Source organism: Marmota marmota, unplaced genomic scaffold (genome assembly GCF_001458135.2).
Source record: "Marmota marmota marmota unplaced genomic scaffold, marMar, whole genome shotgun sequence".
Taxonomy (NCBI): domain Eukaryota; kingdom Metazoa; phylum Chordata; class Mammalia; order Rodentia; family Sciuridae; genus Marmota; species Marmota marmota.
Genome location: NW_025999977.1, coordinates 42,207,307 through 42,223,354, shown reverse-complemented (window position 1 = coordinate 42,223,354; position 16,048 = coordinate 42,207,307). Strand labels below are relative to the sequence as shown.

At 35.4% G+C, this 16,048-nt stretch overlaps 1 protein-coding gene across 8 annotated transcripts in view; it reads left to right on the top strand.

Annotated features, from left to right (window-relative positions):
* The window catches only part of Ncoa1 (nuclear receptor coactivator 1), a 193,551-nt gene that overhangs the window by 88,530 nt on the left and 88,973 nt on the right, over positions 1 to 16,048 (top strand). For all 8 annotated transcript variants that reach the window (XM_048804735.1, XM_015479918.2, XM_048804734.1 and 5 more), the window contains exons 4-5: positions 3,286 to 3,383; positions 12,306 to 12,483. In XM_048804735.1, the coding sequence (XP_048660692.1) occupies positions 3,286 to 3,383; positions 12,306 to 12,483 (276 nt within the window). The remainder of the gene's footprint in view (positions 1 to 3,285; positions 3,384 to 12,305; positions 12,484 to 16,048) is intronic.

Here is a 16,048-nt window from a genome sequence, read left to right as displayed (position 1 = left end):
ACAACAGACACTAGTATGGCAATATGTAAATCAATGGATGTGTAACTGATGTGATTCTGCAATCTGTATACGGGGTAAAAATGGGAGTTCATAACCCACTTGAATCAAAGTGTGAAATATGATATATCAAGAACTATGTAATGTTTTGAACAACCAACAATAAAAAAAAAAAAAAGTTAGTTGCCTGGGGAGGTTATAGGACCCAGTGGCACAGCAGATTAAGATAGGAGACACAAGTCAAGTGTGTGACCTGAGGCTACAGTGACTCTGTAAAGAACAGTGACTTCATGAAGGGAAAACCAGCCTGCCTGAGGAATCTTGCCTCTGCCTGGCAAGAGTAGGTGCAGAGGTGGGGGATAATCTTTGAAAAAACTCTTATTATTCATATTCATATTACCCATATTGACTGGAAACCACACACCATTAAACCCCTGGGTTGCCTACCAGACACAAAGGCAAGAAGACATTTTTTGAAGGAATGTTCCCACACCTAGCCCCATGAAAGTGCCACAGAAAAGTGCTTCTGAGGGTGATTTTAGACTGAATGTTGTATAAACAAAAAGCAAATAATCTATGGTGAGTAAAGCACAAGTAACAAGCTAGATTAGTAGCAAAAGTATGATTAAACTATAGACAAATAAACTTGAGTTGATTAGTTCTGTGATATAAAGATTTAAAGATTTTTAGAAGCTAAAAAACAGTTTAGTGACAACTGATTTAGCAAACAGGAGAAACTGTACTGGAAGCCTACAGACCAGCAGCCTGGCTCACACACTCTAAGCTGATGATGGTGGCATTCTTCTGGGTACACTGAGCAGTCCAAAGGAAGAGAAATTAGGGGATGGTCCTCAAATGAAAAATTCGCTTCTCACCTTGCCTCCACTTCTCACACAGTTGTCAGTCGGCATTTTAGAACTTTATCCTTTATTATGAACAAAACCCCATGTATTTTAGGAAAACCTGTAATGTGAAAGAACAAAGCAAGCAAACACACAAAAGAAAAAGGGAACTCAGAGGAAGCAGAGAATACAGGAAGCAGAAGAAATCTTAACAGTTCCTCAGAGGCACAGCAAAGATGTTTTACCCATGAAAAAGAGTAACTTTGGGAACTTAGCAAAAGGACATCTGGCCAGGTGCAGTGTAATCAATGGCTCTGGAGGCTGAGACAGGAGGATCGTGAGTTCAAAGCCAGGCGCTAAGTAACCCTGTCTCTAAATAAGATACAAAATGGTGGGGCTGGGGCTATGGCTTAGCAGTAGCACACTTGTCTGGCATATATGGGGCACTGGGTTCAATTCTCAGCACCACATATAAGTAAATAAATAAAGGTCTATCAACAACTTAAAAATTATATATTAAAAAAAAGATACAAAGTAGTGCTGGGGATATGGCTCAGTGGTTGCGTGCCCCTTAGTTCAATCCCTAGTAACAAAAAAACAAAAAACAAAAACCCTAGGATATCTGAAAAAATCTTTACCTCTGTACCACATTTCTCCTCTTTGCCTCCTCATACCTTCTGCCCAGCCATCCACACTCACTCTGAGGTGTTTAAACCCACTGTTCTGTCTGAAATGTTCTTCTCTAGACATCCACATGGCTCACTCTTTCACCCCTTTTGTGTCTATGCACAAATGCATCCTATCAATGAAATTGTTCCCAACTATCTTATTTAAAATTTAGGAAAATCTTATACATCTTTGCACCTTTAAATTTTCTTGATTTATATTCCCCACAATACTTTTTTATGTATGACATATAAGAATTTGACGAAAATAAACAGAGGAAGTAAAATAAATAGACAAGGAATGGAAAGCAAGAGAAAAGATAAGAAATTTATAGAATTGGTTCAAAAGCTGTAATATAATGATTAATCTCGGAAAAAAAGAACAGACTAGGTAGAGATGAATAAATGATAAGAGGAATTTTTAAAAATTTTTCATATAACTCAAAGGGTATAAGTTTCTAGATTGAAACCGATTTTGTAGTACCCAGCATAGTTAATGAAAAAAATTTACACTGATATACAATTTAGTGATATTTTAAAGCACCAGGAAGAAGAAAAAAGAGAGAGAAGAAAAAATAGGTCTTAACACACTAAATTGCTTTTGGAATGGGTTCTAAATAACTTTGAGAACTAGACTTATTATTAGACCTAGAATTCTGAATTCATCCAAATTGTTATAAGTGGAACACAGATATTTTCAGACGGTCAGCCTCAAAAATGTTATCTCCCAATGTACCTTTCCCAGAAATCTCCATCAAAACCTAAGTAGTAAACAAAGAAACAAAGGCTTAGGATCTTAACCCGGAGAAACGAATAAAATCTTAATGCTCAAGAAAACTAAAAGGAGAGCCAAGATTACAGTTGTGCCACACCCTGACAAAATAGCCAGCTGCAGTGGAACAGGTGGATAGAAGACTCTAGGAGGAATATTTCCATGAAATAAATAAATAAAAGGAAGACATAAGAGTGTCTGATAACTGACAAATTGAGAGAAAATTTTAAACTCAGGAGGATATTTCAGGCAGGGATGATTTAAACTATGCTGGAAATTTGAAACTACATACAACATAAGAGAAATTAAAATGATAGCACATACCTTGGCTTACTTATAAAGTATATTTATTTATCCACAGTAACATAGATACTAAGTATTGATTGCTGTAAGAATTGTTTTAACTACATATATTGAGAGGAGGGGAAATGTGTGTTGTAGCAGGTTGGTCTAAGTTAAATTCTTACCTTTCATGATAGCATATCAATAGAGTATGTCTATCAAGGGCACAAATATGAGCAGACTACAGCAAATAAGCTTGTTATTGAGAAGAATGGAGTACATTAAATAGAATATCAGCCATGCTACTGTACCAAGATACCCAAAATGCAATGGCTTTAACAAGATAGTCTGGGTAGGTATCAAGAATTCACACTCCTTCTATCTTTTTTATTCTGCCATTCTTAGGGCATTGCCATTATCCATGTGGTCAGCAAGGCTCACTTGCCCATGTACCAGCTGATAAGAATTTCAAGGCATGCCTCCTCCGTTTTACAGCCAAGACCCAGAAATTGCACATTGCTTCTGTTTCACATACCTTAGGATGGAAACTATTCATAATGATTCCTATCTTAGGTTTTCTCTAAAATTGTAAATGTTTTGCTTTTCATATACTGTAATTTAATCAACATGAACTTGATTTTTTTTTATTATTATTTATTGTTAGAGCTTGCCTTTACAGAAATGAACTCTTTTTGGATGTGTGATTTTTGAAGTTTCTTTATTGCAGAAAAATCAACAACTGATGATGATGTTCAGAAATCAGATATCTCATCGAGTAGTCAAGGAGTAATAGAAAAGGAATCCTTGGGACCTCTTCTTTTGGAGGTAAATGTCCTCATTGACCCCGAAATTAAAATCTTTGTTCTTGCCAATTTGGTCTTTTTCATCATCTTTTTTTATGTCTCACATTCAGTTAATAAACTGTGAAACAAAGCCACATTTTTAATAACTTTTTGTAATTACTTTATTATGAAAACTATTTGATAGTTGATAACTATTTCAGAGTTAAATGTGAATAATGAATATGAGATATTTTCATAAAAGTGTTTCAGGTTGTCAGATGTAGCCTACTACATGACTTTGTCTTTTATTTCTGAGATGGTTAGAACTAGCTGGGAAAATAAAACATCAGCATTGTTTAGCTCCTAGTACTATCTATGATACTATAGAATTTCATTTTTAAATGAAGGTTGCCTCACTTTATTGGAGTAGATGTTGTGGAAGGTTTTCTGAATAAAATTTTTAAAATTGCTTATGTAAACATTCTAAGAGAATTACTATCAAACTTTGTAAAGTGAGGCACTTTTAAACTTGAATGACAATGTAATTACTGTGTAATTTTCAGCACTGTCTCTCCCATCTGATTTTCACCTTCTGTATTTTCAGCACATAAATTTTATTTCCAGGCAGTCTCATCACTTTAAATGCTTTCTCTCATACATGAATGTTCAGAAACACACATCTCTGCGTCCATATACACTCATTTGCCACCATGCCTACTTTTCTATCTCTAGACCAAATTTTATATATATTAAACACAAATATATATAAATTCTTCTTTCCTTGTCCTTTCTTCAAGTCCTCCTTTCTGATAGTCTTCTTAACAAATATGCATATGTCTCTTTATTTTCAAATTATTTTATACATTTTGTCCTACTACCATAACTTTTTCATCTTTTATATTAATAATAGTTCCCTCTACCTATGGCTAATGTAAAAAAAAATCTCAAAATTCAGTTCTTGCTTTTCCAGCCCCAGAGTATTTGTATTAATGTTGCTTCCCTCTTCATCCTATAGGGTGGACATCCAAATATGTCCTCCTTGCCTTTACTTCTCCCCATCTTCTGTTCTGTACTTACAACAAGCTGTCCTGCTCTTAGTAACATCCCCCTCAAAAACCTAAATACTTCATTTCTCATCCACATTATAAAAGCGTTTTGTTACTTTATATTTGATTCTAATGATTTTTACTAGGAAACAGCACACAATTTTGTAAAATATAATAGACATTTGCTATTGAAATGGGTATGGAAACTACTGTGAGCAAATTCGTTCCCAGAACCAGAGGGGCAGGGAAAGACACTACATATAACTGAGGCTGATTTTTTTTTATTACGTTCTTTCTATAGCCTATCAGATTGATCGCATTATACATGATTGCATCTTAGAAAACAGTATTTTAACAGTGTAGTAAAAATGTTGTTGGTTGGGCTGGGATTATGGCTCAGTGGTACAGTGCTTGCCTAGCACATGTGAGGTACTGGGTTCAATCCTCAGCACCACATATAAAAATAAGTAAAATAAAGTTATTATGTCCATCTACAACTAAAAATATTTTTTGAAATGTTATTGGTAGAATCTGGGTGGTGGATATACACATTTTCACTCCCAAATTCTTTCAATTTTGCTGAATTTTGAAGTTTTTAATTTAATATGGAGAGAAATAAGTGAAAAAAATGTCTCACTTCCACCTTCATCTCTGCTCTCTATTCACTACTTGCCACATCCTGCTACTCTATTGCAACTGGACCCCTGGAAACCTGATCTGAACTTTCCTGGCACTTCTTGCTGCTACTTTGCAGAAGTTGTAGACTTGTGTTTTCACCCCTCCTAGTTTTTCTATGGGAATTATGCTTCTTAGCTCTGAATTATTAAACTGGCCAGAACTTTGTATTTCCTTTCAAATAATTAAATTTTATATAAGTGTGTGTATGTGTGTGTGTGTGTATCTGTCTGTCTGTATATATGCATATAGTGTCATTTGAGACACTGAAGAAGTATTAGTTATACAATTCTTTGAGAGTTCTTGTAGGGAAACAATGATCATTTAAATCTTAGTCTTTCCATACAGTCCTCAGTAAACACACAGATTAATGAGGAGGGCAAATAGAATATCTACAACTGAATAAAGCACAACTAGAAACAGAATAGTACTACTTTTACTTTAATTGATAAGAAAAATCATTATTTCTCTATCAGAAAAATCCACCTTCTTTCAAGTCGGCAGACAATAATAGGACAGCATTCATTCAAAACTAACTACAAGAAGGCAAAGTGAATCTAGTAGAGTGGAGAAAGGAGAAGAGGACGGAAGAGGGTAGAATGGAAAAGGGGGATCTTGGACTGAAATAGATTTCTATGCATGTATGAGTATGTAGAGATGAACCCAACTACTATGAGATTAACCATAAAGCTCTAATTTTTTTAAAAAGGGCAAAATGAGAATTTTTTTCAGTTGATGCAATTATATTACCCTGAAAACTATCATAAATCAAAGGAAAACTAACACACATGAATTAAATGTTGTTAAATGAGCATTTTCAAATACAAAAAAGCAAATCAAATTAGAAATTTGAAAATAGTAGAAATTTATTTAAAACCTTGACCTCAAGAAACTAGTGATATTTTTATTGATGAGCTGCAGTTATGTGAAATAAACTTTAAAATAGAATTACTGAATTTTATAGACTTCAATGTTGCTCTCATGGACAACATAGTATCTTTTCTATCCCTTCTTTATCCCCCAACTTTGTACCTATTGATCAAAACTTTATGGAGTCTAATTCAGAGCATCTAGTGCAGGAAGTGGTAGAAAAATTGCCAAGAGATTTTCTGTTACATTATTCAGGCTGCAGTTTAGAGCTGCACTGTTTAACATGATAGCCACTGGCCACATGGACATTTAAATTTAAGTTAGAAGAGTTAAAAATGCAATGCCTCAGTCTGATCATTCACATTTAAAGTGTTCTGTTATCTACTTGTATATAGTCACATCTCTGTTGTACAACAGATACAGAGATTTCCATTACTGCAGGAAGTTCATTTGAATAGCTTGCCCAGATGGAAGTTCTCCACTTCTGAAAAGTGACCCAGTGTCCAACATAGTATGAAAAATTCTCACTATGCAACATTTAATTTATTTCTCTTTTTACTTTAAACATAAAATAAAGACAGCATGAGTTAAGAAGGAAAGGTATTAGAGGAAATTTCTTCACAACTTGAGAGAGATGTATTAGGATTTATTTATTCAACAGATCTTTGAGGAACACCTACTGCGTGTCAATCTACTAGATGAATTCATGATCCCATCATGGAATTGTTATTAGGATTAAATTGTTATTAAAATTAAAATCGACAATTCATTAACATTTGTATTTAAACTCCTCAAACTGTTGTTTCCTGCTAAATTCTTCTGCCTCCTTCCTACTCAAAACTTACCATTATTTACCCCAACCCTCCTTATTTCTCATTATGGCCAAGAAAAATTCTGTTTCAGACAATGAGATCTCGTACTTTGCATGTACATTCAATCTTCTTTACCTTGCTTAACACCATTCTTTACATTTCTATGTGGCTTTGGACACCTGGCCACCTCTTCCCTCTTGCTTGAAATATCCATGACCTCTTTTTTGGGGGGACTGAATTCAGGGGCACTCAACCACTGAGCCACATCCCTAGCCCTGTTTTGTATTTTATTTAGAGACAGGGTCTCACTGAGTTGTTTAGCACCTCACTTTTGAGGTTGGCTTTGAACTCGGTGATCTTCCTGTCTCAGCCTCCCGAGCTGCTAGGATTACAGGCATGCAACACCATTCCCAGCTCCCATTACTTCTTTAAAAAAAAAAAAAAAAAAATATATATATATATATATGTATATATGTATGTATATATATATACATACATATATATATATATACATATATATATGTATATATATATATAATTTTTTAGTTGTAGTTGGACATAATATCTGTATTTATTTTTATGCAGTGCTGAGAATCAAACTCAAGGCCTCGAACATGCTAGGTGATCTCTCTGCCACTAAGCCACAACCCCAGCCCTCCCATGACCTCTTGAATGGTACACTTTTCTTTGACTTTCTGGCTACTCTTTACCCTCTTTTTCAGAATTTTGCTTCTTTAACTTCCTCATAAATGTTCGAATTGCTCAGGGTTCTAACCTTGGCTCTTTTCCTTTTGTTGTTCTGTTCGTATTTCCTGGGAAACTTTATCCAAGTCTGTATCTATGTCTATGTCTATTTTTTTTTTTCCACAGCTTCCACAGCTGCTGGAGGCCACCAGGTGCTGTTTATTCTATCCCCTATCAAGTTCTATCACTTCCACTACCATTGCTCAGTTCAGGCACTTGTTTGAACAAGTGACATGATAGCATTGTACCTGGTCTTCCTTGGATCTACACCCCACACCCACTGCTAGTGGATCTTTGTAGAAGCAGAGCATGTCACTCATTGTCTTCAGGATATATTCCTTATTTTTTTGTTTTTCCTTGAAAATTAAAATGATTTTTTTCTATTAAATGTAACACAGATATTACAAATACGTAAAAGAACACTTAAAAAAAATGTCTCTGAATTGTTTCCTCTGTCCTTTCCTTCCCTGGTCCACCTTCATTGCCCCTCTGTCCTTCAAGCCTCAGGTCAGGAGGAGTATCACCTCCTTCAAGAAACCTCACCCAAGGCATGTTTATCCCTTCCCCACTGTGGGAGCCTCACTCTATGTCTGTAACTTTTGTGAATTCCTCTTTTGTACTAACTTATATCTGGGTGTACTTGTCTTTTTCCCCCTCAGAGACTACCAAGATATTGACAATTATGTGTTTTATTCCCGGAATTTTGTCCAGTGACTAACTCCTATGTGGTAGTCTCATTTAAAGTCAGGCCCCTGTGAAAAGCCTTGGCCATTGTGAGCCCTGCTGAGATACAAGGTGTTTCTCTTCAAAGGGCAACATCTTAGGTAGAGGGAAAAGCTCTCCAATTGACTTTGTTCTACTCAGTGGACAAGCATTTGTTATCATCTCTATGCGCAGCACAACATGAGACCAGCTGTCAGAACACAGAGGAACAGGAAGATTCCTCCCTAAGAGCACACGTAGAAATTGATTGTATGTACAACATATGAGGAAACTTATAGAACAGGAGCAATTAATAGCTGATTATATTAATCAGATATACTTTTAGAAAGTATAAATCTTTGTATATTCCTAGGAATAGTTTCAAACAGTATTTCCTGAAATATTACCATTCTCTTTGGGGTGGGATTTTTGCAGATCTACTATTTGCTTCATCCTCATATTTAAAAAATTTGTTTAAGTATAAAAACAAAAATTTAAGGAAGTTAAGTTATATTTATACTGATCCAATTATTATCCAAGAATATTGTAAAAGAAATTTTAGATGTGCTTTAAAAATGTATATTTCAATTCTATTTTCATATAAACTGCAATGCAAACAAGTATAAATTGATCACCAACTATGAAATTTATAGCTAAATATATTAGTTGGGTATGAGGGTGCTTTCCTATGTCCATCTAAACTTAAACTAGTTTTTAGAAGATTTGTCTAGTGTTGAGGTTTACTTATGCCTGATCATAATATCCCTTTTCCCTTTGTATTATGAACTAAATAAGAAATAGTCATAGGAATCATGTGGAATAAAAATAGCTTTATTTTTTCTTGCCAAAGAAAATAGTAATGTTTTTAATAAGAACATGGAACTGTGCTTCATTGCTTTTTAAAATCTTGGTCATATGCTTTGCAATGAGGAATTTGGAAATGTAGTTCTAAATTCAGCTTATTTAATATTTGGTTTGAATGATTTAAACAATAATCTCATCCATTCATCCATTGATGGGCTCCTAGGTTGATTCTGTATCTTGGCTGTTGTGAATACTGCTACAATGAGCATGAGATCTCTAATATTTCTCGAATATACTGATTTTAATTCCCATGGATATCCATCCAGGAATTGCTGGTTATCTGATAATTCTGTTTTTAATTTTTTGAGAATTTCTTCAGACTGTTTTCCATAATAGTTGTACCAGTTTACATTCCCATCTCCTTTTTTCCACATATTTGTTATCTTGTCATTTTGATAATAGCAATTTCAGCAAGTGTGAGGTGGTTCTCATAGTGGTTTTAATTTGCACTTCAACCTTAAATGTGTGTCAGCAGATGAACGGATAATTCACAATAGAATACTATTGAGCCTTTAAGGGGGGGACAAAAAGGAGCTCTAGTTGTATCTAGTTGACAACATAGATGAACCCAGAGAACATTATACTAAGTGAAATAAGCCAGTCACAGAAAGACAGGTACCACATAATCAAAGAAAGCAAACTCAAAAGAAGCAGAGAGTAGAACACTGGTCACTAGAGGTTGGGAGATGGGGGCTGGGTAGGGATTTAATATGTTGTTCAAAGGACAAAAAAATTCATTTAGGGCTGGGGTAGAGTATAGTGGCTCAGTAGTAGAACATGATTCAACTAGATTCAACCCTTGACCCAGTCCCTACAAAAAAAAAAAAGAAAGAAAGAAAAAAAAATCAAGTAAACAGGAGGAATAAGACCTATTGTATTCCGTTGTGTTAACAATTATTTTTTTTTTTAAAGAGAGAGTGAGAGAGAATTTTAATATTTATTTTTTTTCTAGTTTTCGTCGGACACAACATCTTTGTTTGTATGTGGTGCTGAGGATTGAACCTGGGCCTCACGCATGCCAGGCGAGCGCGCTACCGCTTGAGCCACATTCCCAACCCTGTGTTAACAATTATTACAATCATTATATACTAAAAGTTGCTAAGAGACTAGATTTTAAGTGTTTTCATCACAAAGAAGATGCACATGCACATGTTAATAAGTGTAATTTAGCCATTTTATAATGTATACATATTTCAAAGCATTGTACCACAAATATATAATTGTCATTTTAAAAAATTAATAATCTTAGCTGAAAAAGATACCTCACAAAAATAAGTAGATTCAAAAGGAAAAGTCTTACATTGAATGCATCTATTAAATCACAATTTACTCGTTTTAAAATCCTATCCCATTATACAGAGGTTTTCATTGACCTGTCATCTTTCTTGATCTCAGAGAGTGATTCTTCTAAGTGAATCAGAACAAGTTGCATTTTCATATTTTAAGAATGAATTTAAGCCCATTTAAACTCTTGTTGAAAGGTTTTTCAACAGGTCAAAGTTTCAAAGAATTTAAACTGAGGAGAGAAATTTTTATGTGCATTTTACATCGTTTTCAGCAACAAAATCAAAACTTTGGTAACATTTCTAAACTTCTGTTTTCACATGTTGTCTCTATAGCATAATGGTTTTTTGAAAAGCAGTTTATTTTTCATTTATTGTTGGAGTATGATCTTAATCCTAAAGGAAAACAATCGTGTTTATTTTTAGGGAACTGTCTGTTAGTTAGCATAATATCATTAACCACTTATTATAGAAAAGGTTACATTTGGGAAACTTGCCTTTTATGAAAAGAAAATGAGTAGTCCTCAATATTGTTAGGCAGCTGTTTTAAGTGTTTTGCCACAAATAACAACAGACTCTTGTGTGATACAAGGATTTTAATGGTCATATTACATCCAAAATTTGGTAAACATTTCTTTTCTTTGAAGGTCTCATTTTTATTGCTTATACATTCTGTAGCAAGTAAGCTGCAGCATATTGCAAATATATGGGAATATTCCAAATAAGTAAAGTACCGTTGTCAACCTCAGTATTCTGAATCTTCCCTCAGGATTCCAGGGTTGTGGCTATCTGAACTGAGTGAGGCATCAGTGTGTTTTTGTATATTAAGTGTGTTTTTGTATGTTAAGTGTGATTTCTTTGTGTTTTAGATTACAATACAAATAGAGGTTCTAGCTTTTCTCCTGCACCCCCTAGATATAGTGTACCTTCTGGGGCACTTATGTTTCTTTTTGGAGTTCCCTGGCTCCATCTCAGTGCTTAGGAGATCTCTGGGATTTGGTTCCTGACCACTCTGCTGACTCTTCCTGTCACAGGCTTGCCCTGGGCTATCTACTGCAGCAGCTCCACACTGCTTAAGCCTTCCCTTTCTGTGCCATGCTAGTCCTCTTCCCCTCTGCCCTGTGCCTTGTATAAGTTGGGTAGGGCTCTGTAAGGAACCTTTTGTTGCAAATTAGGTGTCCTTCTGTATGCTCATAGAATATTTAGTATCTCTGCTACTGCATTTTTCACTGATATTTTATTATGTTTAATGCCTCTCTCTCACTTTACCACAAATCCCTTGAGGACAGAGAACAGGTATTCACTAACACAGATTTTTATGATTGAATGAATGGGATAGTTACTTCATATCTGCTACCTTAAAATTTCTTTCTTTCTTTCTTTTTTTTCTTTTTTTTTGGAGGCTTTCTGTCTTTGAGACAACGTCTCACTAAGTTGCCTAGGCTGATCTCAAACTCATGATGTTCCTGCTTAGCCTCTGAAGTAACTGGGATTGTACACATGTGCCACCCAGCCTGTCTCATAAAACGTATTTCTAAGGAAGAAAGTTGACAGACTCATTCTACTTGAAACATTCATGCCTCCTTAAAACATTAGCATATAGTCTGTTTAAAAATCCTGACCCCCTTTATCCTCTTAGCTCTATAGAAAAAAAATTGTGTTTATTTTTAGGGAAATATCTGCTAGGTAGCATATTATCACCAGTCACTTACTATAGAAAAGGCCACAACTTGGGAAACTTCCCTTTTCTAAAAATAAAAATGAATAGACTTCAATATTGTTAGGCAGTTGTTTTGAGTGTTTTGTCACAAATAACAACAGGCTCCTGTGTATCCAAGGGGTATCTTCAGCAATCCCTTACCTTTAACTTGACATATATATAGACAAAGAAATATATGTTTACTTTTCTGTTATCTTTTAACCTCCCCATCTCTTAATTCTTTTTTTTTTTTTCTTTTTGGCTTTGCAGGCTTTGGATGGATTTTTCTTTGTTGTGAACTGTGAAGGGAGAATTGTATTTGTGTCAGAGAATGTGACCAGCTACTTGGGTTACAATCAGGAGGAATTAATGAATACCAGCGTCTACAGCATACTGCACGTGGGAGATCATGCAGAATTTGTCAAGAATCTGCTACCAAAATCCCTAGGTAGAAAGAAATTTATTTTTAAAAAGAGTACTAACTCTTCATAGCTTCTTTCTTCATAATATATATGATAATATTTGATTATTATTAAATCTATAACATAATATTATATATTTTTATAGTATAAAATAATATATATTTAAAATATTTTAATACAATTTCAGCTTTTGATATGTTGAATAGCTGGTAAGAGAGCATGCATTGTCTTCCTCTGTTATTATTGTCAGTGTCCTCATGATCTTGGACAGTAGTGGGAGACAGAGCAGTTAGTTGCCTTGCCGCAAGAAAATTCACTTTGTTTTCAGTTTTGATTATGTTCAAGAAGGGATATATGTCCCTTTCCCACTACACTGCTTAAAGAAAAAGAAAAGAAAGACGAGGGTGGGGATATATTGCCATATTATATACCTGTTGAAATTGACATTTTTAGATGTAAGTACTTTGAACTCAGCAGTGCCAGGACTGATTGGATGACTCGTCCACTGCCAAGGACTCTAGCCAAGAGGATGGATAGGGTTGGTTTCCAGTTGTTGTTCCATTTATTAAATTGTATTTTGGGGCAGGGCTGTATCCTTAGGAGTTAGGTGACTTTTACTAAATCTCTGAAGGCATGGATTGTGTGGAGAGAACTCTTCTCGTGCCCCACTTTTATTTTCCTTACAATGGATGGCCTAACAGTAGCCATTTGTTTATTTCTTAACATTTCAGGCTCCTACTAAAGCTTTCCAGCACTCAAGTTTCAATTATTTTTGGTGATTGAATTCCTATGTTTCTATCTGAGTGTTTCCAATAGTCAGTGTACATTTTGTTGACAAATGGGAAGTATATGGTATTTCCCATCATTTCTTTGTTTAACGAGCTCTGAAATAAGACCGGTTTCTTCACAGATAAATTAATCACACATCAGTTTTCCACATTGATGATACATGATGAAGCATCTGAATAGTAGAGTTGGGACTGTAACCAATATTTAGTATGGAAATTGAGGCAGGCAGATAGGGAAGTCAAACAATTTAATGTTCCCTTGACATCACTGTGGGTAATACTGAGATTTCTTTCCCTAGCACTGGACTCTAGATTTCTTTTGTTCTGATTTCCACAGATTTTAAGGAATACTGACATGTGGATTTAACTAAGATACTGCATTTTATTTTTATGTTTCACAAAATCATTTCATTTTCTCATCTGTGATAACAAACTATCTGTTGGGTTTAAGAACTTGCCTGGTTAGGAGAACTGAGGTCATGGAAAACAAAATTGATCTATCTTCTGCCTCCTGAAGAAGGGGCTTATTGTTTGTGGGAGGGCCAAACATTAATCTTCTCACCATGATTACTGTAGATCCGTGACTATTCAGGTTGCTCCCAATCACTGTCAGGGGGTAAATATAGAGGGCACATCATCTAAGAGCTAACCTGTTGGTAATGCTGCTCCTGGCCACATGCAGGACTCTTATTCTCAGCTGGCCTAACAGTCCTTGCCTTCTTCTCTGAGCAGCCTCCTTCCACAGTAGGGTGGCTGTGAGACTTCTGCTGCCAGGTACCTTTCTCTTATTCCCCTGGAGAATCAAAGAATGGAAATATGATGAAATAATACAGTTTGACTGCCTCTGCTACCGAGCACAGTAGACAGGAAGAGTAGCACAAGATTAGTGTAGAGAGTAGATCACCGGGTGGCTAATCACCATTTGTTATCAAGGGGAAATTTTGAATAAAAAAGCCAGATTGTTTAAAAAAATTCTTTTTAAAATTTTTTAGTTGTAGATGGATATAATACCTATATTTCATTTATTTATTTTTATGTGATGCTGAGGATCAAACCCAGTGCCTTATACATGATAGGCAAGCGCTGTACCACTGAACTGCAATCACAGCCCTTAAAAATGCTTTTGAATTTGCTGATTTAGAAGATTTCAGTATCCAAAACCCACAGTTTTTGAGCCAAATGTGGTGGGGCTCACCTGTAATCCCAGCAACACAGGAAGCTGATGGAGGATGATTGCAAGTTTGAGGCTAGCCTCAGCAATTTAGCAAGGCTCTATCTCAGACAACAACAAAAACAAAAATGGGTGGGGATGTAGTTGAATGGTAGAGTGCCCCTGGCTTCAATCTTCAGTTCTGGGGAAGGAAATAATCAATCCATGCTTTTTAAGATCAACATTTAAAAATTTTTTTTGTAGTTATAGATAAACAGAATGCCTTTATTTTATTTGTTTATTTTATATGGTGCTAAGGATCAAGCCCAGTGCCTCACACATGCTAGGCAAGCACTCTGCCACTGAGCTACCATCCCAGCCCCAGCACATTTTTTAAGTAAATAAATAAAATCTTAATACAGGGAGGCTAGCATACTGAGATTTTATCCTATAGGACAAGTATGCACAGATGAGTTTTATAAAAAGATTAGATTGTGAAAGGCCAAGGTGTTAGTGAACACAGACTTATGTTTTAGTCAGCTTTCTCATTGCTATGGCTAAAGGACCTAACCAGCACAATTATAGAGGAAGAAGAGTTTATTTGAGGGCTCACAGTTTCAAAGGTCTTAGTTCAAAGAAGGCCAGCTCCATTTCTTGGGGCTCGAGGTGAGGCTGAACATCATAGCAGGAGAGGGTGGCAGAGGGAAACAGCTCACATGAGGGTGGTCAGGAAGCAGAGAGAGAGACTCTTCTCTCCAGATACAAATATCCAAATGCATGCCCCAGTTCCCACCTCCTTTAGCCACAGGCTACCACTTCACTTCCCTATCAGGGGATTAAATGACTGATTGGGTTAAGGCTCTCACAACCCAATCATTTCTCCTCTGAACCTTCTTGCATTGTCTCACACGTGAGCTTTTGGGGGACACCACATCTAAACTATAACATTACCTGCAAATTTTTAATAAATTGAAAATTGAAGTTTGAAAAAAATTTAAATAGTTCTCATAAATTCATGGCATTTGTGTCTCAAGTGATGCAAAACATCACAGTGGCTAAGAGCACAGGTTTTTGGTGTTAAACAGTAATGGTAGAGGGTAGTGCATTACTCCTCTACTACCCACTAGCTATGTGGCCTCAGATCAAACACCTGACCCCACTCCCTTATCCCCAGATCTCATCTAACAGAAAGGTTGAGGAATAAATGATGCTTAACATATTCCCTGGCTGAATTCCCTTTAAATTGTCACTGTTATTACTACTATTATTGGCTTTATCTAAATGTTTGGAGATTTTTATTTCATAAAATGATAGATCTATAGTAGATCCATAATGATGCATTATTCAAAACAACTTGGTGTTTTGGATTAAGTTTTTAGCTTAGAAATTGATGTCACAGAAGGACAGTCTTTTCCTTTCATAATACATCCCTTCATCTGTTCCATTAAAATTGAGGTCTTTAAAAAAAAAACACATTTAATAGGAGAATTTAGTGCTCAGCTCTTTTTAAATTGCAGCCACTACTTCTGCCTTTTAACAAGGCTTTTGTTATTTGTTTTGTAACACTTTGTTTTAATTTATAATACCAGTTACCAGTGGTTTTTAATATTAGCAGTGGTATTATCCTTTTAACAAGGAATCATGATGAGAAAA